Source organism: Macaca fascicularis, chromosome 1 (genome assembly GCF_037993035.2).
Source record: "Macaca fascicularis isolate 582-1 chromosome 1, T2T-MFA8v1.1".
NCBI lineage: Eukaryota > Metazoa > Chordata > Mammalia > Primates > Cercopithecidae > Macaca > Macaca fascicularis.
Genome location: NC_088375.1, coordinates 157,142,890 through 157,166,653, shown reverse-complemented (window position 1 = coordinate 157,166,653; position 23,764 = coordinate 157,142,890). Strand labels below are relative to the sequence as shown.

The window sequence follows — 23,764 nt, the reverse complement described above, 5'->3', positions numbered from 1 at the left end:
AGTGGCTTATGCCTGTAATCCCAGCACTTTGGGAGGCCAAGGTGGGAGGATCATGAGGTCAAGAGATCAAGACCACCCTGGCCAACATGGTGAAACCCCGTCTCTACTAAAAATAGAAAAATTAGTGGGGTGTGATGGTGCGTGCCTGTAATCCCAGCTACTCAGGAGGCTGAGGCAGGAGAATCGCTTGAACCCAAGAGGCAGAGGTTGCAGTGAGCAGAGATCACGCCATTCCACTCCAGCCTGGGCAACAGGGCGAGATTCTGTCTCAAAAAAAAAAAAAAGAAATCTATTGTACACATAGTGACTATAGTTAGCAAAGATATATTGTATTCTTGAAAAATGCAAAGAAAGTGGATGTTAAGTGTTCTCACCACAAAAATGATAACTGTGTGATGTATTTGTTAATTAGCTAGATTTAACCATTTCACAATGTACATATACTCCAAAATGTGTGTGATAAATACATACAATTTTATCTGTCAATTTAAAAAAAGTGTTCTGGGAACATTATTTGAAGAATGAAAAATTTTCTTTATAGAAAGATAAATAGTAATCTTTAGAAAAACATTTCTGACTTTATGCCTCCTAAAAATATTTCCTATTTTTCTACAAGCTCTTATCCTACTCAAAATTCATAGACAGGCGAGTCAATGGTGTGTATTATACACACCATAAACTTCTGGCATTACAACTTCCACACAAGAAAGCGATCAGGCCAAGGAACCCTTTCACTGCCTTGATCTAGTGAGGCTGGGCCTGGCATGTTGTAGATGCTTAACAAATATTTGTTGGATGGATGGATGGATGGATGGATGGATGGATGGATGGATGGACGGACGGACTGAGGGATAGATGAATGGGCAGATGAATGGATGATTTATATGTGAGTCCTGAATTTTCCATTTAAAATTTTTTTTACTTGAGCAATAAATATTCATTTTATAAATATAGAATATAGATATTTAAAAGGAAAAGCATCTATAACCATGCACTCATATTTAAGCTATTTAATATGCTAACATCTTAATTTTTATTATAAATTATTGTGTATTATATACATTTTTATAAAAATGGGATCACAGTATATCCACTATTTAGTTACCTGTCTATTCACATAATACGTTATGAATCTCTTTCGGTATTAGTACATATGCTTTCTCACTATCATTTTTAATAGCTACATAAAAGTAGGAAAAATATAATAATTTGGGTATTTTCTGGGCTTCCTAAGCCTCAATTTCAGAATTATAATCAATAAATATGGTGGTACTGTTCCTTATACTTTAAAACAATAAAACTGAGTTTGTTGAAAATACCATTGAGATAGCTAAGAAGATAATTATTACTGATAACTTGAACCCTGCTTTACTGGAGAAAATAATTTGTCTCAATTCTGCCTAATGTAGAAGCTCTGCGATCCTTAAAGTTATCTTAAAATTTATTCTAGTTTATTATGACTAGCTTGATTATGCTCCTGCTGCCTTATTTGCAATTTAGTACCAAGTCTTTCTTTTTATGATGTGCAAAGAATCTAGATTCTAATGGGATTCTCATAAACGTGGATTACTTGGGCATGGATTAATGAACCATTACAAATGAATTACAGAACTTATAGACATGGGAGGCGGGGGACCTTCTTCTCTCCTAATGTTTGAGGAGGGCCCAATAACAAGCACCCCAGCTCCTCCTTGCCTGACTTCTGAACAATTGAGAAGTCCCCAGTCTCTCCTCTCCGGGGAGGAGTAAGTGAGGGTCAGAGCTCAGCACAGTTCATCTGATCATGATCAGCTTGGCTCACATTGATTGAGAGCTTTATGGTTTTTGTACCTCTCACTTAACTCAAGAAAATGTTAACGTGTCAATTCAACAAACACATATCGAACATCTACTAAATGTCAGGCACTATGCCAGATTCTGGGGTTGCAAAACTTAATCAAGATTCACCTAGTCCTTGCTTTCAAAGATCTGTCTCTTGGGAAAGATAGGCAATTTAAAAACATTCCCTCACTATGTGAATGTCTTGATTAAGATTCTTTAGATTGTAAGACAAAAACCTGTTTAGCTTCAAAAAAAAAAAAAAGGTAAATTTATTGTAAACCTTTGGAGACCTCTCAAAAATCCAAGGAAGAATGCATCTGAACCCTAGGAACAGTGTGGAACTGAGTGTGGAAAGGTCTTTAAGAATTTCCCTCCGTTGTGTGTCTGTTTCCCTCTATTTTGCCCTTATTATGGGCCTATTTCTTCCCCTAGTTACATAGTAAAAGCATCTACCAACTGGTACAACCAGCAGGGAGGTCAGTCTCTTTCAGTCTAAATTCCTGGGGAAGGAGGCTCATTGTCCAAGCTTGGTTCAGGTACACTCCTCATTCAATCACCTGCAGTCAGGCTCACATTATAGGGGCAGGAGGGATGCTAAGCCGAGTTCAATAGGTGTCCAGTATGTTGAGAATTATAAAAGTGCTATGGGTTAATGAGGAAGGAGCCACTTACTCTGCCTTCTACGTTCAAGGTACTATGAAAGATGAAAAGTTGAATAAAATACACAACTAACTCTGACATAGGACAGAGTATTGTTGTAGGACTTCTGCTTAGTTCAGCTAAAGACGAGATCCTTTGTCCCACAACCATAAAAATTCAGGCTTGCAGACAATTTGAATGGTAAGATAGTTTTAATGGGTGAAAAGGAAGAAAAGGGGGAAACAGGGACTCTCTCAAGGCCAGAGTCCCCTGCTAGAGTGCTTCCCACGTGGCAGATTGAATCCCAGGTTCCACACAGGAAGAAGAGAGGCCAGGCTCCTTCCTGCTGCAACAGGTGCCAACTTCCCGAGGCTCCACCCCAGTGCACAGGCTGGTTGGAATTTTTACGGGGACCTTCTCCCACCTGGCTGTCTCAGTACGATGTGATGCGCATGGTTACAGAGATGTAACATGCTCAGTGAACACATTGGAGGGGAGATTGGTTCCAATGAGGGAAGAAGAGTGACTTGAGTTCAGTCTTAAAATGAGCCTTTTAATCAGATGAGTTGGGTAGGTAGCTAGGCAGGTCATTCTAGATGAAGATGACAGGCTGAACAGATGACAGGGCATATTGAGGGGCAGCCAGGAGGATGTATGGGCTCATCAGTGGCAAAGATAAGCCTACGGGATAGGCTGGCCCAGATCAGAAAGAACTTTGCATACTATAGTAGTGTAAAGTCCGTGGCAGCCTTGGAGCAGAGCGATAACATGGAAACATAACATTGCCACCCATGTGGAGAATGGACTGAAGTGGAGAGACTGGTTTCAGGGATGCTAGTCAGGAGGGCATTTAAATTATTAGGGCAAAAGAGATGATGGAGGTGCAGCCAGGGATTTAGGAGAACAAGGGAGAGCGAATATCCAGTACCTTTTATCTAATTCCGGAATTAAATTCTGATGGCAGACTCTGGGAACTCTTTGCCAAGAACCTGGGTGCTAACTTAGTGGTTGCTCTTGGAAAGGGGGAGCAGCCTCTTCCCTTTGCTTCTCTGCTTCTCACTGTGCTTGCCCTCCTGCTCTGCACACTGCTTAAATATTGTTAGCTGGCGGAAGGTTTGAATCCTGATGAAATGTCCAAACCCTCTCTTCCTGGGATATAGTTTTCTCATTCATGAAATGGAGGCGCTGCCACTTCAGGGTCCCATAAAGAGATAATGCTGATGCCAGGCCAGGGAAAAAAGCAATACTCAAGATTACCTTTTTTAAAAGTTCACTGCAACGTTCAGCAGATGAAAAATGTGTAGCTGTAATTCATTGAAGGTAATGAGTAGTCTGTTCTTAAGTTACCATGGCAACTGCTCAATTAAGTGAAAAAAAAAAGAAATAAATATACTACAGTTTCTCTTGAGCTCAACATTCTTTAAAAAGAGAACAAAAAGTAATATGCTTGATGAGATATTTTCCCCAAAGCTTTCCTAGGACTTTGCATTTCCTTGCTTTGCATCTTAACCGGGACGTCTTATTCACCTGCTGCATACTGGGCTGAATGCTAGAGTTGTCGTTCGTGGTTGGGAACACATGCACCTTAAATGTTCCCCTCAGAATGCTCTTTGATAATGTTTGCTTACACTGATGCTTAGACAGAATTCTAAGGTGGTGGAGTGGAGCCTGTATCAGAAGAATAAGTGAGAGTAGTGGGTGGGTTCTAGCACTGGATGTGACCCCAAACTTTCTTTATAACTTTAAACAAGCAATATGACTTTTCTGAAAATATGAATAATAGTTCCTGCCTTGACTGTACTAAGAAACAAATGATATAATAATAACATCTTGCATTTCTACAAGAATTTACAAAATGCTCACGATCCTCTCATTTCCCCTGAGTAGCCACCCTCTGGAGTGAACATCGTTCTTCCCACTTGAGATGGAAGGAAAACCTCCAGGCCATGCTTTACACCGAATTTAGAGTGATCTTTATTAAAAAGCACAAAACTGATCACGCCACTTCCCAGCTCCCAGCCCTCTGATGTCTTACTTCTTGTTGCTCCTGGGATAAAACCTGACTCCCTCACCATGGCCCGTGAGGCTCTGCTGGATTCCTCTGTTCACCGTCCTCCCAGCTCTCTGAACCCCAGCCTGACTGGCTTGCTTTCAGCTTCTCTAAGACGTGTGCTGCTCTTCCTGCAGCTCTTTGCATCGGCTGGTGCTCTTCCTGGGACGTGTTTCTCACTCCCCACCCATCCCCCTTCCTTTTCCTTCCCTTCCCTACTTGCCCAACTTAGAGTGTACTCCTCAGCGCAATCCAGATCAGACCTCCTGTTTCAATTATCCTAGAACTCTATACTTCATATGCACCCATGTTTAACGTACATTTACTTATATCGTTACCTAATATCAGTTTGCTAGACACCAGACTTCACGAGGAGAGGGACCATGTTTGTTAACCTGCCATTACACCCCCATCCTGGGCACAGTACCTGACAGATCCAGACAGATCATGCCCTCGAAACTGAATAAAGACCTCATTGATGTTAACTAGAGTGCACAGCAGAATTTGGCCCAAACCTAGTGACTTAGCCCATTTTGTGCTGCTGCAACAAAATGTCACAGACTAGGTGATTTATAAAAAACAAAAATTTAATCCTCACAGTTCTAGAGTCTGGAAACCGAGATCAAGGTGCCAGCATCGAGTGAGGGCCTTTTTGCTACATCCTCACATGTTGGAACACAGAAGGGCAGCAGAGAGCCCACATCCACAAGCCCTTTTTAAGAGGACTCTGCCCTCATGATCTGAACACCTCCCAGTGGTCCCCACCTTCTAACACTGTTGCACTGGGGATTCAGTTTTCAACACATTAGTTTTGGAGGGGACCAAAACATTCAAACCATAGCACCCAGGGTAGGGATCTAGTGCTTTTGCCAACATACCACACTGCATTGCAGGTAGTAGAAATGAAAATATTTTCCATGTGTAAAGCAACATATAAATGCAAGACACTGAAATGTAAAGAAAATACAGTAGGTTCTATGGGACCACATTAACTTAGATGTGAACATGCGTCAAGTCGTAACTCTCCCTGAATTGTAACATACTCTTGCATAGAAAATCATATCAAATTGCCTCATTTATTCATTCATGGATAGGGAAAAATGCATGGAGTCTTTGGAGTTCAATCCCCTGGGTCAGGGTATCAGCTCTTTTACATACCAGGGGTGAGACACTGGACCTTGTGTCTCTCCTACCCCAAGCCTCCCTTTCTTTCCTTGTAAGGTAGAGGCTCCTGATTTCTCCTTCACAGGATTTCTGTGAACAGACTCACAACAATGAACACATTCACAACAATGAGAAGTTCTCTTTCCACCCCACAGACTTCTGTTCTGTGCAGAGCCTGCTGCTCAGTAATAAGTAAAAAAAAGGAACAGGAAAACACTTCGGAAACCCAAGGCTGATGATTTAGAATTGTGCTTTTGTGAAGCTGATGTTCAAAGGTAAAAACTGTTTTGAGCATAAAACAGTTATTTTATAGTCTACTTAGTTCTCATATGGTAATTTCGTACCTGATATTTTTCTAAACTATATACTAATGTGTCAAACCCATGGCATAATCTCCTCCGTATTTACTCCTCTTTAAGGCTTTTAATTCTTTGATTTTAGTACGCAGAAAGAAAAGCCATGAAGAGGCATTGATGATAAGTGTTAATTCCAGCCTATGAAATATTCCCACTGTCCTTTAAAGTTTTGGGTCTTTACAGCCTCAGGGGAAGAAGGGGAGGAGGCTGCTCTGAATTCATACAGTATGTCTGGGAGAACCAGCCCTGTCCTCTCTCAAGGTGGACTGGTTTCAGAAGCAGTCAGTCTGCCCTGCACTTACATCATCCCTTCCTCATCATCCCTCACCCGGTGCTCGCAACAGTATCATCATGTAAGCACAGGAAAGGAATGGTTCCTCTATTATGAGTCAGCGAAGGCCAAGACCAGCAGCAGCAGCTCCAGAATGTTTACAGGGGAGGGGCTTAAGTGCTGGGGTAGGAGCAAAGGGGGTCTTAGAGGACTGGCCTGAGGCCACTTTAGTACATCAAGCCCCTTGGCTTATAAATGGAGGCACGTTTATTTGAACTCTTGACGGGGGTTGGGAGATGTGGTTGCAGTGTCTGACTGACACCATTGAAGTGGCATTTGCAAAAGCAGTGAAACTCTGCTTTGCTTCTTTTCCCTGTACTCTCTTTCCTTAATATTTAATATGGAAAAAATTGATAAGCCTTCACCTCAAGTCAGGCCACTGCTAGCCCATATGGTCCTTTTGTGCAAATTAGAAAAAGATCCCCCTCTTGGCAGACGCATCAGTGAGACACACAGGTTGGTGACTGGATTCAGTCCCTACTCAGCTCCTTAGCCAGGAATATTTGTGCAGTGCACAACTGTAGAGCTGTACCTGGCAGCCGTGCCTCCGAGGCAGGCTTGTGGCTTCAGGTCCCAGGAAAGGGCTGCCTTCACTCAGTGGCAAGGGTCCAGCCCTGGATTTTGAATTTCCCAGCTTTTAAGAGTTAACTCTCATGCTTGCTTTTCTGACCTGAGCCTCTTTCATTTCTGCTTTTGGCAGTTTTCTTTTTTTTCGGTACCACATTATATATGAAGGACTTTCAGAAGTGGAAAAGAGCAGGCCGGTTTCCTTGGCTCCTCCATCTATTTGTGTTTGGTACTTGGTTGAATGTGTGCTTTTCCAGATGATGTCACCATGTCTTTAAATAGTCCTCAGATACTCTTTGCTAAAGGCTTTTCAAAAGACAGTAAAATGTTTCTCTTTACCTGCTTTGGAGCTTAGTACTGAGATTTTTAAGACAAACAGGAGCTATAAAGGCTGGCTTTTGAGTTCAACACGTTTCCAGGAGGCACAGCGCTCAGCTAGGTCACTCAAGAAACCAACCTGGTAGCTGTCTTCTGCATTGTTTTGGGGAAATTATAGCAGAGAGCCAAAATAGAAAGGCTAAAAGTCCTTGGGCTAAAGGATTTTCAAATATTGTTTCAAAGTAAGAAGTGCTGCATATTCAGTTAGCTGTTGCTGTGTCAATGCCTAGATCTTAGTGACTTAAAACAACATCCATTTATTATTCCTCTTGGTTGCTTTTGGAGGGAAGGAGGGTTGGCTGAGCAGTTCCACTGATCTAGACTGGGCTCAGTTGATCTCAGCTCACTCACACGTCTGCAGTGGGATGGACAGTTTTGTGTGTCAACTTTGCTAAGCTATTGTACCCAGTTATTTAATCAAATACTAATCTAAGTGTTGCTGTGAAGGTGTTTTGTAGGTTTGATTAACATCTACAATCAGTTGACTTTAAGTAAAGGAGAATTCCTCAGTAACCTGGGTAAGCCTCATCCAATTCATTGAAAAGTCTTTAGAACAAGATTGAGGTTTCCCAGAGGAAGAAGGAATTCTGCCTATGGCCCGCAGTGAGAGCTCTTGCCCAAGAGTTTCCAGCCTGCCCTATGGATTTCAGACTTGCCTAACCAGCCCCTACAATTGTGTAAGCCAATTTCTTGCAATAAATCTCATAGCTATAGACAGCGACATAAATAAACAACAGGTTCTATATCTTTCTAGAGCCCTAACTAATCCATGTGGTCAGCCAGAGCCTTGCTGATCTGGGATGGCCTCAGCTGGGATGACCCAAACTCTGCTCCATATGGTCCCTCATTCTCATGTCCTTGTGGCAGTGGCAGGAGCCTAAGGGAGGAAATGGAAGCATGCAAGATACTTGAAGCATAGCCTTGGACTGTAACCTCTTCCTCACTCTATTGACTAAACAGCAAGTAACAAGACAGGCACAGGTTAAAGGGTGGGGGGAAAATAATCACTTCTGGATGTGAGGATCTACAAAGTGACATTGCAGGGAAAAGTGAACATCTGAGGCTACAGTTGTCATTGATCTGCCAGAGGCAGTTTGGTACAATGGTGCAGGAAAGGACAAACATTGGAATGTTTTGTAACTTCCAATATGCCTTTTTCCTCTCCTTAAGGGAGTTAAAACTATGAAGTAAAATACTCATAGTCTTAATTTTCTCACTTACAGATAAAGGATAATGAAGCTTACCTTGTAGTGTTAGCATGAGAATAATGAGAGCTACAAAAGCATCTGTTGCACTACCTGTCAGGAGTTCAATAAATATTGCATCCCTGGCCAGGCGCAGTGGCTCACACCTGTAGTCCCAGCACTTAGTGAAGCCAAGGCAGGAGGATCACTTGAGCTCAGGAGTTTGAGACCAGCCTGGACAACCCGGCAAAATCCTGTCTCCACAAAAAATACAAAAATCAGCCAGGCATGGTGATATGTGCCTGTAATCCCAGCTACTCAGATGGCTGAGGTGGGAAGATCGCTTGAGCCTGGGAGGCAGAGGTTACAGTGAGCTCAGATGATGCCACTGCACTCCAGCCTGGACGACAGAGTGAGACCCTCACTCAAATAATAATAAAAATAATAATATTAGTAAGAACACATCTCTTTACCAGCAACCCTTGAGCATGTACTACATGTAAGAATAAACAAGACAAAATAAATTGGAGGCACAGGACTGGAAATTGTATTTAAGTGTCTCTGTAGATCGATATTCACAGGTAAAAACTGTGTTCAATAGAAAATATTTGTTTGACAAATAGTTTAGTCTTATGTGGTAATTCCAACACAGTTTTGAATTTATAGGTAAAAATCACCTTATGACCGCAAACGCAACCCAGTCCCCATAATTTGTCTTCATGATTTTGAATTTTCTTATTTTAATGGCACATTTAGAAGATATATATATATCTAGATTATATACAGATATATATATTTTTTTGAGACAGAGTCTCACTCTGTGGCCCAGGCTGGAGTGCAGTGACATGATCTTGGCTCACTGCAACCTCTGCCTCCCAGGTTCAAGCGATTCTCCTGCCTCAGCCTCCCGAGTACCTGGGACTACAGGCGCCCGCCACCATGCCTGGCTAATTTTTTTGTATTTATAGTAGAGACACGGTTTTACCATGTTAGCCAGGATGGTCTCAATCTCCTGACCTCGTGATCCGCCCGCCTCAGCCTCCCAAAGTGCTGGGATTACAGGTGTGAGCCACAGCACTTGGCCTAGAAGACATATTTTTTAAAGTTGGTGCCCAGATTTTGGAATCAAGCAGACCTGAATTCAAACTCTATCTCACACACTTTGTAGCTCTATGATTGAGGCACATCCCCTAAGCCCTAAGACACAGCTTTAGATCTGTAAAATGGGGATGATAATACCTCCTTCAGTTGGCTGCTGTGGTAAGCAAATTAAATAATACAAAGTAAATATAGTTATTGTTATTATAACCAGTATAGTATGATGATAGAAACATTCATTCAGGGTTTAGAGTGCACTGACATGCTTTCTGAATTGTTTCCACTGCCCACTTACTTCACCTCTTCATACTTTTCCCCACTGCAGTAGTACTGACCTTTATTAAACTAGCATATTGGGGCTGGTTAGAGACCTATCTTCTGCAACTGCAGTAGTATGGAGTTTCATCTAGAAACCATAGAACTTGTGGATCTTAAAGCCTATCCCTAAAGATTGCCAGTGCAAAGGAAGTATCTGTCATTGGAGTGCCAGAGGACGTATGGAATGCCACATAAGGTGGCATTAACAGCCCACAGCAAATTAAATTGGTAGTGATGAAGATAAAGGCATTATAATTAATAATGAAAAAGCAAGAATAGCAGCAAAATGCATCCTTCCTGAAAACTGTTAAGATTGCCAGTTTTAGTATGTGTACATATTCTGTAGGAGCATTGAACATTGTTGGCCTTGTAAAGCGGCCAGATTCTTAAGAAAATGCTGAATTGGAGTTCTCCAAAGCTATACAAACATGCTGAGCTTAGGTTATGGATTCCAAATATTCTTAACCCTTAATAACTTATTTATTAGATTAATGATAAGTACCTTTTAACTGTAGGCCAAAATGAAATTCTATATACTCATACCAGTATTCACCCAAGAAAGGATTTTGCAATTGTGCGTAAGTTAAGCAGGATTCAGCGAACTTTCTGCCTGCCACCTGCAAGTAACCTAGCTAAAATTGTCATAAACAATTAAAAATGTTATTTTCTTCCTTACCCACATTTTAAAGGTAGATGATCCCAGAGTTGGTCCAGCAGGGACACAAGGTCACATGGGGCCCAGGCAGTTTCCCTATTTCCATCTGCCCTCCTTAACGCCTAGGGGATGCCTCCTTTTGTGGTTGCAGGGTGGCAGTGATGGATCCAAACATGGCATCTCACACAACCACTTGTAAAACCAGAATGGGAGAGTGAGGCTGATTCTCCCATGTGTGTCTCTCTTTTTTAATAGAGAAAACATCTTTCTCCCAAAGTCCCCCATTGCTTTTCACATCCTCTTGGCCCTGATTTGGTCACAGACCCATGCCCATAATGCAAGGGAGGATGGAAATGCAAGGATGTGGCATTTTCTGCATCCAAAAAGAGAAGTGGACTCTACCTACAAGAAAAGAAGAGAGAGGAAGGGCCAGGCACAGTGGCTCACTCCTGTAGTCCCAGGACTTTGGGAGGCCAAGGCAGGTGGATCTCTTGAGCTCAGGAGTTCGAGAACAGCCTGGACAACATGATAAAACACCATCTCTACTAAAGATTAAAAAGTGTTTTAAGAGGCTGGGTGTGGTGGCACGCACCTGTGGTTCCAGCTACTGAGGAGGCTGAGGTGAGAGAATCACTTGACTCCAGGTAGCAGAGGTTGCAGCAAGCTGAGATGATGCCACTGCACTCCAGCCTGGGTGACAGAGTGAGACTCTGTCTCAAAAAAAAAAAAAAAAAAGGAGGAAGACTGAGGAAGACTAGGCATCTAATAGTGTCTGCCAAAGAGGTCACTGAGGGAGGAGGAAGAAAGGACTCTGGAGCTACCCATTCCACCTTCCCCAATAGTAGCCCCATTCGTATCAGTCTTAGATGTTACACTTCCCTGTGAGATTTTGCTTGACCAAAAGCTTCCGTGGATAAAATCATTTGCAAATCTTGATTTTGGCACACACTCAAATACCTAATATACTCAGCGACTCAAAACTAACTGCTCCCCATTCCATTCCCAGCACCTGCAACAGTTCCTAGCACGTAGTAGAAGTTTGTATGGATTTCCTATCGTCGCCATAGCAGATTGCCATAAACTTGGTGGATAGAAGAGCACATATTTAGGATCTTACAGTTCTGGAAGTCAGGAGTCCAAAATAATTTTCACTGGGCTAAAATCAAGGTGTCAGCAAGATTGCAATTCTTCTGGAGGCTCTAGGGGGAAATCCATTTCCCTGCGTTTTTCAGATTCTAGTTGCCCACATCCCTTGGCTTGTGACTTCTTCCATCCGTGGCATCATTCTGACCTCTGCTTCTATCACCACCTCTCCTCTGACTCTGACCCTCTTGACTCTTTCTTAGAAGGACCCTTGTGATTGCATTGAGCCCACCCAGATCATCCAGGATGATCTCCCCATCTCAGGATCCTTAACTTATCCACATCTGCAAAATCCCTTTGGCCATGTAAGGTAACATACTCACAAGTTCCAAGTATTAGGACATAGACATCTTTGGTGGGGGTGGGAGGATTATTCTGTCTACCACAGAACTCAATAAATATTGGTTGAATTGTTGCATGAGTAGTAGAATCTCAGCATTGGGTTTTTTTGTTGTTGTTGTCGGGGCGGGGAGTGTTTCGTTTGTTTTGTTTTGTTTGAGACAGGGTCTCACTCTGTTGCCCAGGCTGGAGTGCAGTGGTGTGATCACAGCTCATTGCAGCCTCAAATTCCTGGCCTCAAGCCATCCTCCTACCTCAGCCTCTCAAAGTACTGGGATTACAGGCATGAGCCACCATACCCAGCCTCAGAAGCTTCTTTAGACAGCACCTAATCTAACCTCCTACACAGTCTAAGAATCTCTTGACTGCCAGATAGTTACTCTGCCTCCACTTGAACACCTCTGATGCTGGGATCTTCAAATCCACCCTTCCAGGATTGGACGGCTACAGACCTTAAACATTTAGACCTTTCTAAATGCCTATGCACTGATACTACTTCCGCCCTTCTTCTGGAGAAATCTACTGATTGTATCTTCTCTATCACTATTTTTACTGTATTTTGAAAAAAGAAACTGTCTTCTTCTTATATTCATCATTTACAAATCTTTACTTAGCACATCTCTGTTAGTCATTTGGGTACAAAAAGATAAAAGACAGCCCCATCTTTGAGAAGGATTTTGGAAAGGCAAATTCTACACATACGCAGTTAAGTAGCAATACAATTAAATGAGATCATCTATGTAAAGTGCTTAGTGCTGTCCCTGGCATATAGCAAATGCTCTTGTTGCTGTTCTTACCACTCACACATGCTCTGAGCCAAATGGATTATTCATGGGGAGTTTGGTGAGGGTAAAGTGACTGCCAAAGGCTCAGGGAGGAGGGGAGGTGGAAGAAGGGGCAGAATGTAAACAAGCTCAGGGCAAATATATATATATATATATATATATATATATATATATATATATGTGTGTGTGTGTGTGTGTGTGTGTGTGTGTGTGTGTGTGTGTGTGTGTGTATTTATGTATCTGTATAGCTCTATATGGAGCCTTTATATATATTTGGTACCTAACAAAAGTAAGAGACAAGCCAGTGTGCTCTGTAATTCCCAGTGACTGAAGCTCAGCTTTGCCATTTTATTTCTGTTTTACAAGGAATTAGAAAACAAAGAGGTAAAGGTCAAATAACTCTCCTTGGCAAGACTAGTCAGACGTGACTTTATGGCCAACTTTAACTTTATATGAAATTAAAATGGGAACTTTGCCCCTTCCTTTAAACCACCAGCCTAACAAAGCTTTTCTTAACAATGGTGCCACATTTGGCATCTGAAGACAAGATCAAAGTGTTTCATAATCTTCTGGCAGAGAGTTGAGTTAAACACATATTTGAGATGATGAAAACAGGAACTTAGAGAAAAACAGTGAGAAAATTTTTTCTTTAAAATTTCTTATTAGAGACAGTAATATTGCAATTTATACATAAGAGAGAAAAATACCATTTCTCCTAGAGAACTAGGTCCATTAAAGCAGTTTATATAGAGAAGCTGCAATTTAATACAACTGGAAAAAGGTTAGCCTAGCATCCACCACATTTTTTTCAACCCTGTTTACTCAGTTATACAAGTACTTTACAGCAAGCAGACCTCCAATTGTGTAGTTCAGTGAATGAGAAATGGGACTTGCTGCGGAATAAATTCTGGGGTGTAACTAAATTACATACCATTTCCCATATTTTTTTTCTTTCAAATTGCCCATTACTTTAAATGAAAACATGCTTTAGAAAAGAATTGCAACCACTCAAAATTTCTCAAGGACCAGTCTCCCTTCTCCCTAGTGATAAAATGTAGTTATGTTTTTATTTTTCAATATTCTCCTGCTGAAGTAACAAGGGATTTCAAAACTTCATTCACAGTTTACCAGTAAAACCTGTAAAATTCATTTTCAGATCATTGGTTAAGCACGATCCAGCTTCAGCTCCACTTTTAGCAAATGAATCCATCTTTGTTTCTATTCATATGACATCAGGAGCATTTCTAACAATGCCCCTCCCTGCTCACCATACTCTGTCATCCTGCACTTGATACACGGATGTGTCATCTCACTGCACCCAGGTCAGCCGGAGGAAGGCAGAACTTGGACTTGGGGAATCGGGAAGCCCGACCCACCAGGGCAACCTGCACAAGTTGCATAAACTTTCTGAGCTTCAGTTTCTTCCTCTGAAAAACGGGAAACATCAAACTTCCCTACTTCCTAGTTTTTTCTGAGATCAGATGAGATTGCACATGCTGAAAACACTCTAAGTGCTACTGAAATAATAGTTCCAGTAATCATTTTTTAAAATTGTTTAATGTGTAAGATGTTTTGCTGTTTGGAAAAAAAAGGTATAAGGAAAGTGCAAAAAAAAATTCATTTTCAGGTAAAAAGATGGGGAAATAGCCTGATCTATTTTTGATTGTTCGTGTGTGTGTGTGTGTGTGTGTGTGTGTGTGTGTGTGTGTGTGTTCTGAGACAGGGTCTCACTCTGTCATCGAGGCTAGAGTGTACTGGTACAGTCATGGCTCACTGCAGCCTCAACCTCCTAGGCCCAAGTCATCCTCCAGCCTTAGCCTCCTGAGTAACTAGGACTACAGGCGCACACCACCATGACCAGCTAATTTTTTTAATTTTTTGTAGAGCAGGGTCTCACTATGTTGCCCAGGCTAGTCTCAAACTCCTGGGCTCAAATGATCCTCCCTCCTTGGCCTTCCAAAGTGCTGGGATTACAGACGTGAGCCACGACATCTGGCCTGGTTGTTCTTTTATAAATTATTATTCCATCCTATTAAGCTTCTGCCCCTCAGTGAAGTGAACCCTTCCAAGAACTACAAGAAATTTTTTTGCTCCACCTCTATCCCCACCACCCTGATATTACTTCCTATAACCAGAGAGGTCACTAGACCAATTTAAATAGAAATCTAGGAAAATCCTCATATGCTAGCATTTCATGGTTCATGATTCTTCCGGAATTTGGGTTATTCTGTTTAGTATTCATTGAGGTAAGAAAAAATTAGAAAAGACTGCCCTTACATTATCTTGGAGACCAAGGAATCGCTGTTAAATCCTTTTTTTTTTTTTTTCATTTTGAAGTTATCTGTATTCAGTATCAGAAAAACAAAGTCTCTTTTTTTGCAGCATTCACTTGTGAATGTTAGAGCAAGAAATTAATCTTAGCTGTAACACTTTAATGTCAAGTAAGCCCCTTTCTCGTAATCCCATTTGAAGTTATACACATTTTGCTACCATGAAACACACACGCTGGTTAATACAAACAAGTTACTCTGAACTGGGAAGACACCCCCAAAATGACATATTACTTCCTTCTCCTCCTCAGGAGAACTTTAATTTTATGGCCTCCAAAAGCATTTTTAAAAACCAAAACTGTTTAAGGAAGGACAGTAGGCATATCCGAATACATGATTGTCGTCTCCAGGAGCAGTAAGAGGATGCTGCTGAGGAAGCAGAGGTTAGTGTCAGAGAGCTGACTTCAAAGTTCAGCCCACCTCTTGTGCCGTGGGAAGCTCAGGCACATCCCCATCCTGTGGTCCCTCAGAATCTCAACTACAGGTTCCTCATCCATGAGGTTGCAGGGGGAGTCCAGTGAGATGGTATCTGCAAACAGGCTTTCAAGCCAAAAAGCATTATTTCAATGTCAGCTTCTTATGATGAGGTGATCTGTGATATGGTCTGACTCTGTGTCCCCACCCAAATCTCATCTTGTCCCATAATTCCCACGTGTTATGGGAGGGACCAGGTGGGAGATGACTGAATCATGGAGGTGGGTCTTTCCTGTGCTGTTCTCATGATAGTGAACAGATCTCAGGAGATCTGATGGTTTTTAAAAATGGGAGTTTCTTTGCACAAGCTCTCCTTCCCTGCTGCCATCCATTTAAGATGTGACTTGCTTCTCCTTCCCTTCCGCCATAATTGTGAGGGTTCCCCAGCCATGTGGGACCATGAGTTCTCCATTAAACCTCTTTCCTTTGTAAGTTGCCCAATCTCAGGTATGTCTTTATCAGCTGTGTGAAAACAGATTAATACAATCTACTGTGACAATGCCACAGAAATTGGTTCTGTCTCCAGGGACAGTCACTATGCTGTAATCAAAGCCAGTTGAAGAAGATAGTTTCTTAAAATTGGTGAACCCATCTGTGAAACTAAGTTGTTCTATTTTGATCTACCTCATTTAAAATTCAATAATTCAAGGAAATGGGAATGACTAGACATGCACGCATATCTTAAGGTGGTGATGATAGGTACCCTGATCCTAAAGGAAAGCACAGACATACCCCAATTAGCCACTCTTCATACAAACGATAGTACCAGAACCCAGCCTTGCAAAAGTAGTTTTTTTGCATACACTAAAAAAGTTTGTAAAAAACTTAAAAGGGAAATAAGTTTGAATGTGGGATCCTTTTGCCCTCCTAATGGGTCTTGATTGACTGGAAGATGAGGGATAGAGACCAAAGCAAGTCTGTAATCCAAATCTGCAGTTTCCCATAGCCACTAATCCCACTTTGAGGTTGTAAATGTGTCCTTCAATAGAATTCTAGATTTCTCCTCATCAATTAGCAACATATTACCCAATCTATAGCATCAAAATGATGTAGCAACCTGAAATTGTCTTTTTTTTTTTTTTTTTTTTTTGAGGCAGAGTTTTGCTGGGATTACAGGCGTGAGCCACCGCGCCTGGACTAAAACTGTCTTTTGGTGTTAATGGGCTTGCTGCAGCTTCTCCCACCTTAACCGTATTCATCACAGCGTTGCAGGCTGTGCCTTGGCCCCATACTTGTGAGTCATAAAAGGCATTCACATCAAATCTGTGACTATATTTATACTCTCTCTTTCTGTCAGTTCAGAAGATTTAGTATCCCACTTCATGAACCTCAAAACCTAGTTTAATACTATGGAAAGTCAACTATGTCCCATTGTGCACACAAAGCCTAACTCCATAATTGAGACTTAAGGTGACAAAGGGCGGACTAGATGGAGCCTCAACACAGAAAAAGGCCGGAACACAAAGAGTCACCCACAGACACTCAGAGTGGTGGCTAATGGGTTGAGTCTTCTCAAGTGATGCCTCATTGAAGAGGAAGCTCCAAGGTGACTGGGCATAAACACCTTATCAGTCGTCTCCTGAATAAGGCTACAGCCTTTGCCTCCTTGTCCAAGTGGCATTCTGAAATTAATGCCTTTCACGCAGAACACACCCAACATTTGAAAAATCACAAGATTTAGTGCTCACAGAGGCTGTTTGGTATCTTTTTCACCAAAACCAGAAGTGTTTTCCATTCACCCCGAGTGTGTGTGTGTGTGTGTGTGTGTGTGTGTGTGTGTGTGTGTGTATAAGATGCCAGATTAATTTTGTTTACAAAATATTCACATTGGAACCATGAGGTTTATTGAGAGTCCCTGGAAAATTACACCCTCCAATCAAACATCTCATTCACCTGGGCTTTCATGTCAGTGCACCGCATTCCTGGTGAGAGTTGATGACAGGCGCATCTATGTCCCAGCAACCTGTTCCCTATTGATGAATTAATGAAAATACAGCTGGGACTCATGTGAAGCATTTGAGCAAGTGTAATAGAAGGCTGTGAATAAGAGCTATGGATACAAATAGGTCAGACTCAAGAAGCCCGGCAGAGGTCAGATGGCCCCTTTTATAGTAGGATGCACTGTTTTGGGAATTCAGATTAACCGTGATCAGACTCCCCAGACATGATAGCCATATACAAGAAAGATCTAATACAGCCTAGGCTATAAGGTGGGTGTAAGTCTGATCATCTAACAATAATACTAAAAATTGAGGGAGAGGACTCCATGGTTTCCTCTCCACATTACCTAGATATATTGAATAGCTGTTTGACCAACAATAAGCAGATTTAGATTAAGCAGCCCTTTTCCAGGAAATACTCTTGAGCCTCTTCTATGCAGCTGCACCTTAGGCAAACTTATTCATTGCTTCAAATAGGTCCCTTTCTTAAATCCAAAATTCCCTGAGAATTTGGGAACTCCTCAAGGTCCCTGTCTTGAGGAGTAATTGATATTTTTCCCCTAGAAGCAGAGCCTGAGACGAGAATTCTCATGCAAGTGCGTTATTAGGGAACCCTCTGAGGAGAAGCCGGATAGGGTAGGGGTAAGAGCTAAGCAAGGATGTGGTCCTGGCCCCATCCTAACTTCATTCAGCCTAAGACCACAGTGAGCTCTGGGGTCCAGCTTGCACCACGGATTCATCCCATCTTGAGGCAGGGAGCCAGACTGCAGTGGGCCCTTAGCAGCAGTTTGGTGGATGGGTGCCTGGCCAGGTAAGCAGAGGGGACGGGATGCCCCTACACTGATGAGACCAAATCCACAGGAGCCATGCAAAGTGGTAAAAGAAGTGGTTCTCATCCCATCCTGACCTCACTAAGGACATGATGGCATGGTCATGGGCCCCTCGCATGACCTCTCTGAACATCAGTTTCCTCATCCATAAAATGGAAGAGTGGATGGCAGGGTTGGATTAGGGGATCCCTAAACTCCAAGCTCTGAATTGCGGTAATTTCAACAAGGGAAGTGGTGGAGAGGCTTGTTGAGGAATAACTGATGTTTTTTCTATTCGCAGAAGAGAATTCATTAATGTAAATATGTCCCTGAATGACCACTCCGTTAAAAGCTCTTCTCTTACCTGGAATGGCACTGAATGCACAGGCAACTCTGAGAGATGGGCAGTAAAATTTCCCTGCAGGCATATATTCTAAACAGGATGGCAAGAATCTGTCTTTAAATCAAGTGTTTTGAGGGCAATTTACCTCAAGAGAGGGTTAATACAACCAGACAACCTCATTTAACTGACTCAGGCATCAAAGTGAATTAGAGGCAAGAGGCTGGTGTAAAGCACAAGCCAGAGGCTGTCCCTTCAAAATGGTACAACCTCTATGGGGAGCAGTTTGGCAAAATTCTATCAAAATTATAAATACATTTATTCTTTGACCATGTGGTCCCCTCTCTCAAAATTTAGCCTACAGTATGAAATGATATTTATGCAAATTTACTCACTGTGCCACTGTTTCCAAAAAAAAAGTCCGAGACTGGAAACTGATCCATCAATAAAGAACTAATTCACAGCAATTATGGTACCATACATACAATAGAATACTGTGCAACTGATGTTATTTGGTACTGAGACCATTCTGTACTTACATGGAAATTTCTCCAGGATACACTGATCACAGAAAAAGCAAATGGAGGAGCAATGTATTATAGAATAGTATTATAAACACATATGTATGTATAAAAAAAAGCATAATGCTTTTGTATAAGAAACGGAGATCATAGTATCTATTTATGTTCACATGTATCCCTGGATATCTAGAAGTCATTTTTGTGTACCGCAAGAACAATCTGTATAAGTGGTTACCTATAAGGGGTGACAGAGTGGAGAAATGATACAGATGAAGACATAGGTGAGAGTGAGAGTTCTCACCTAGTGCCTTTTTATAAAATTTTCTTCTGAATTTTTTTCCAAACACCATGGGCTACTCCATAAGGAAGAGAGCATCTGTTTGATTAAAAAATAAAATGAAAAATTTAAAGGTAGGCATCAATAAAAACTGATCACCCCAACTTCTTTATTTCATGCTTTGGTTCGGGGATTGGCAAGTTATGACTGAATAGTTGCCCTGTAGGGCACGGGCACGGTGGCTCACGTCTGTAATCCCAGCACTTTGAAAGGCCGAGGTAGGCAGATCACTTGAGGTCAGGAGTTTGAGACCAGCCTGGCCAACATGGTGAAACCCTGTCTCTACTAAAAATACAAAAATTAGTCCAGCACGGTGGCACATGCCTGTACTCCCAGCTACTGGGGAGGCTGAGGCCCAAATTGTTTGAACCCAGGAAGTGGAGGTTGCAGTGAGCCGAGATTGCACCACCGTGCTCCAGCCTGGGCAACAGGGCAAGACTATGTCTCACACACACACACAAAAAAAGGTAGTTCCTACAAGAGAACAGGAGACACGATGGCTCACGATGATGAAAATAGTTACTATCTGGCCCTTTACAGAAAATGATTGCCAACCCCAGCTTTAAAATTTGGAGTTACTCATAAAACAGCTGTGATCACACCTACTAGTAAGCTTCTGATATCAAAGGATTTTGTCTTCTTGAAGTCAGCCTTCCTGTCCACAGATAGCTTTTGCACTTTAAAAAAAAAAAAAAAAAAAAAAAAAAGGCGAGATACTGTACTGGTTAAGAAGAGAGCATGCACTCAGGACAGATGACCAGGTTTAATTTTGAGCTCTGTCCCTCACTACCCTGTCACCTTCAGCAAGTTAACTTTTAGAATTCTCAGTGTCTTCATCTGTAAAATGTTGTCCCTCATAAAATTGTTTGGAAGTGCCTCCCTCTTACAGTTGTTTGGAAGTTCAAGTATGCCAGTGTTGCCAAGGAGTTCAAGGAGTTCAGCACAATACCTGCTGTTATTATTGTCTAATATTGTGATTTTTTTAACAGGGTGATGACCAGTTAAATGTATTTGGAGAGGACACCATGGGAGGTGAGTTTTCCTTACTGATCAGATCAAAGTTGTCATTACAGTAACTTTGACCATGCCTTTTTAATTAAACATCAACTTAAGAGAGAAAATATTAACAGCATCACTTTTCCCTTAGCCAGGGAGCGTGATTAAGAGTAGAACTCTTTGGGTCTCTCCTGCCTCCATCCATGTAAAGAACCAAAGGGGGGTGCATTACTAAGAGATGCATTTCCTAACTGCCCAGAGAACAGGACTCCGGAGAGGCTCAGCGAAAAGAGGATGCTCTACTGAAATATCTTTGAAACATGCTTAACACCAGGTCCCCACTGGAAGATTCAAGTATATAATAGCATCCAAAGCTCTCCCACAAGTCCTGCAGTAAAAACAGTTGTCAAACTTTAATTCAACATTCTTTAAACATAATTGAGACACAAAAGTCTTTTTCCTGCATGGTAGTTACTATTCTGCATGTACCTTTGGGACCCAACCTATCCTACACCAGGATTATGCTGCTTTGTAATTTTTGTCATATTAAAAGTTTTGCAAATGGCTGGGTGCAGTGGCTCACGCCTGTAATCCCAGCACTTTGGAAGGCCAAGGCAGGTGGATCACTTGAGGTCAGGAATTCAAGACCAGCCTGGCCAATATGGTGAAACGCTGTGTCTACTAAAAATACAAAACAATTTAGAAAGGCATGGTGGTGCACACCTGTAATCCCAGCTATTCAGGAGGCTGAGGCAGGAGAATTGCTTGAACCCAAGACGATGAGGTTTCAGTGAGCCAAGGTTGCATCATTGTGCTCCAGCCTGGGTGACAGAGTGAGACTACATCTCAAAAAACAAACAAAAAAAAAGTCTTGGAAAAAGTAAAAATTCCATCCATAACTAGCTGTGCATGTAACTGAAAATAGATACGATTATGTGAATTTAGGACTATCCAAAAAAGAAAAGGTTCGTAATTGTCCTAAGTAAAAATACCTTCTAACATTTCTACACTGTAATAAAAGTTATACTATAAGTCATGGAAATATGTTTATAGTATTGACTCTAAACACATATAAGTAAGTGAGTTGGCTTTTTAAATAACCCCCGCTCTAATCCTGCATAGATCCATTAGCACAAGGTGGTAGGTAAAGTGTCATTTGATGATAATGGCAGGAGCAGTATGTGAAAATCACAGTCACCAAATGACATCATGGTGATTCATGAGGAGAGGTACAAATATATGAGCCATAACTTAGCTGTCACTTAGCTAAGTGCAAATAATCAACTTGGTCTCAACTGGGTAGGGGATGACTGATGGCCTAATAAATTTTCCCTTTTATTCTAGTTATAAAATTAACACATACTGTAGAAATTTTTTCAGGTATAAAATAAGAGCCATTTAAAATCTTATGACTTATAAATGATCATGGTTAACGTTTTGGTACATTTCATTCCAATGCATTGCCTATATATCTATTTTTATATAGTTGAGAATGCATATGTATATACAAGTATCTCCAAATGTTTTGTATATATCACAACATAAACATGTTCCCATGTCATTAAAAAACTATATACTTAATTTGTAATGACTACATTAGATGAATGTCATGTCCCATCATTAATTTTAAAATAACTATTTTTGAAAACTGAAATAGGATACAATCATACCCAAAAAAATCACAGTAATAACCAGGGTCATTTTCCCGGATTGCAAATAGACTCAGAGTTCCTCAGCTTCATAAACATAAACTCACAGGCTGGAGAACCTGAGCTGACCATCTGGTCCCACATGTTAGGAACACCAATGTATCTGCCTTTAATAGAAAACTCCAAACAATTTAAAGTGTTTCCTGTCACCATGGGTTATTCTGTAAGGAGACTGGATTTGATTTAAAAATTCTTTTTGTTTGTTTGTTTTTTGTTGTGAAAACCATATGGTTTCAACGATCCCAAACTTACTTCTATCCTCTGTTTCCAGCTCTTTCTCAGCTCTTTGTTCCCAACCCAATTCATCTTGCCCCATGCTCTCTCTTTCTCGGGTGGAGCTGGGGCTTCACTCAGCTAATTGTGAATTCCTACAAAATGCGGTATTGTGCATATAAATGAACTACCCCAATTTCACTAAAAAATGTTTCCTGTCAGAATAGTGATCTAATTTTCAAAAGTAGTTATCTACAGAAAATATGAACTGTTGTTACTCAGATAGATTTGTTTTAAAAGGAAATTTTATATCACTACCTTAAATGGAAAATAACATTATTTGCTCTAAGCAGAAACTATGTTTAAAAATATTATTTTCCAGATACTCTACTTGTGTTTTAACCATCTGTATTAAAAGGAAGCTTAGCAAATGTTTTAAACATGAAATAACACCAAACTGAGATACTTAGGATGATTTAAAAGTAATTTTTAAAAATAGCTTTCTTTGTGATTCATGCTATTTAATGACATACATTTTTGCCACCAAAAGTTGATCATGCATGTTAAAATAAAAATACCTTACCAGGATAGGGAAATAAGACTGAAATGGCCAGGGCGCGGTGGCTCACGCCTGTAATCCCAGCACTTTGGGAGGCCAAGGCAGGGGGATCACTTGAGGCCAGGAGTTCAAGACCAGCCTGGCCAACATGGTGAAACCCCCTCTCTACTAAAAATACAAAAAGTAGCCAGGTGCGGTGGCATGCCTGTAATCCCAGCTATTCGGGAGCCTGAGACAGGAGAATGGCTTGAACCTGGGAGGTGGAGGTTGCAGTGAGTCAAAATAGAGACACTGCACTCCAGCCTGGGCAACAGAGTGAGACCATCTCACAAACAAACAAAGAGACTGAAATGGTCATTGGTGCTTACTAATTGTAGCCTGTTCACACATTTATTCAACTTCAAGCTTTTGTTATCAAATAAAACTACAAGGTTTGGGTTTTTACATAACATGAGTAAAACCAGGGCTTCAGTACAGTTTTTCTTGCCAATAACTTAAGTTATTTTTATTTTGAAGGTTTCATGGAAGATTTGAGAAAGTGTAAAATTATTTTCATGATTGGTGAGTAGCAACCCTTGCATTTTCTAACAATACAATTGCTAATCATAAGAATTTGGTAGTGAAAAAGACTATTTATGTTTCACCCTATTTTGAAGTCTTTTTGGTCAAAATAGTACCCCAAGTTTTCCAAGTTCTTTCTTTCATGTA

At 41.2% G+C, this 23,764-nt stretch overlaps 1 protein-coding gene across 4 annotated transcripts in view; it reads left to right on the top strand.

The window, feature by feature from the left end:
- The window catches only part of AK5 (adenylate kinase 5), a 293,062-nt gene that overhangs the window by 197,736 nt on the left and 71,562 nt on the right, over positions 1 to 23,764 (top strand). For all 4 annotated transcript variants that reach the window (XM_005542979.5, XM_005542978.5, XM_045368561.3 and 1 more), the window contains exons 9-10: positions 20,569 to 20,611; positions 23,573 to 23,617. In XM_005542979.5, the coding sequence (XP_005543036.2) occupies positions 20,569 to 20,611; positions 23,573 to 23,617 (88 nt within the window). The remainder of the gene's footprint in view (positions 1 to 20,568; positions 20,612 to 23,572; positions 23,618 to 23,764) is intronic.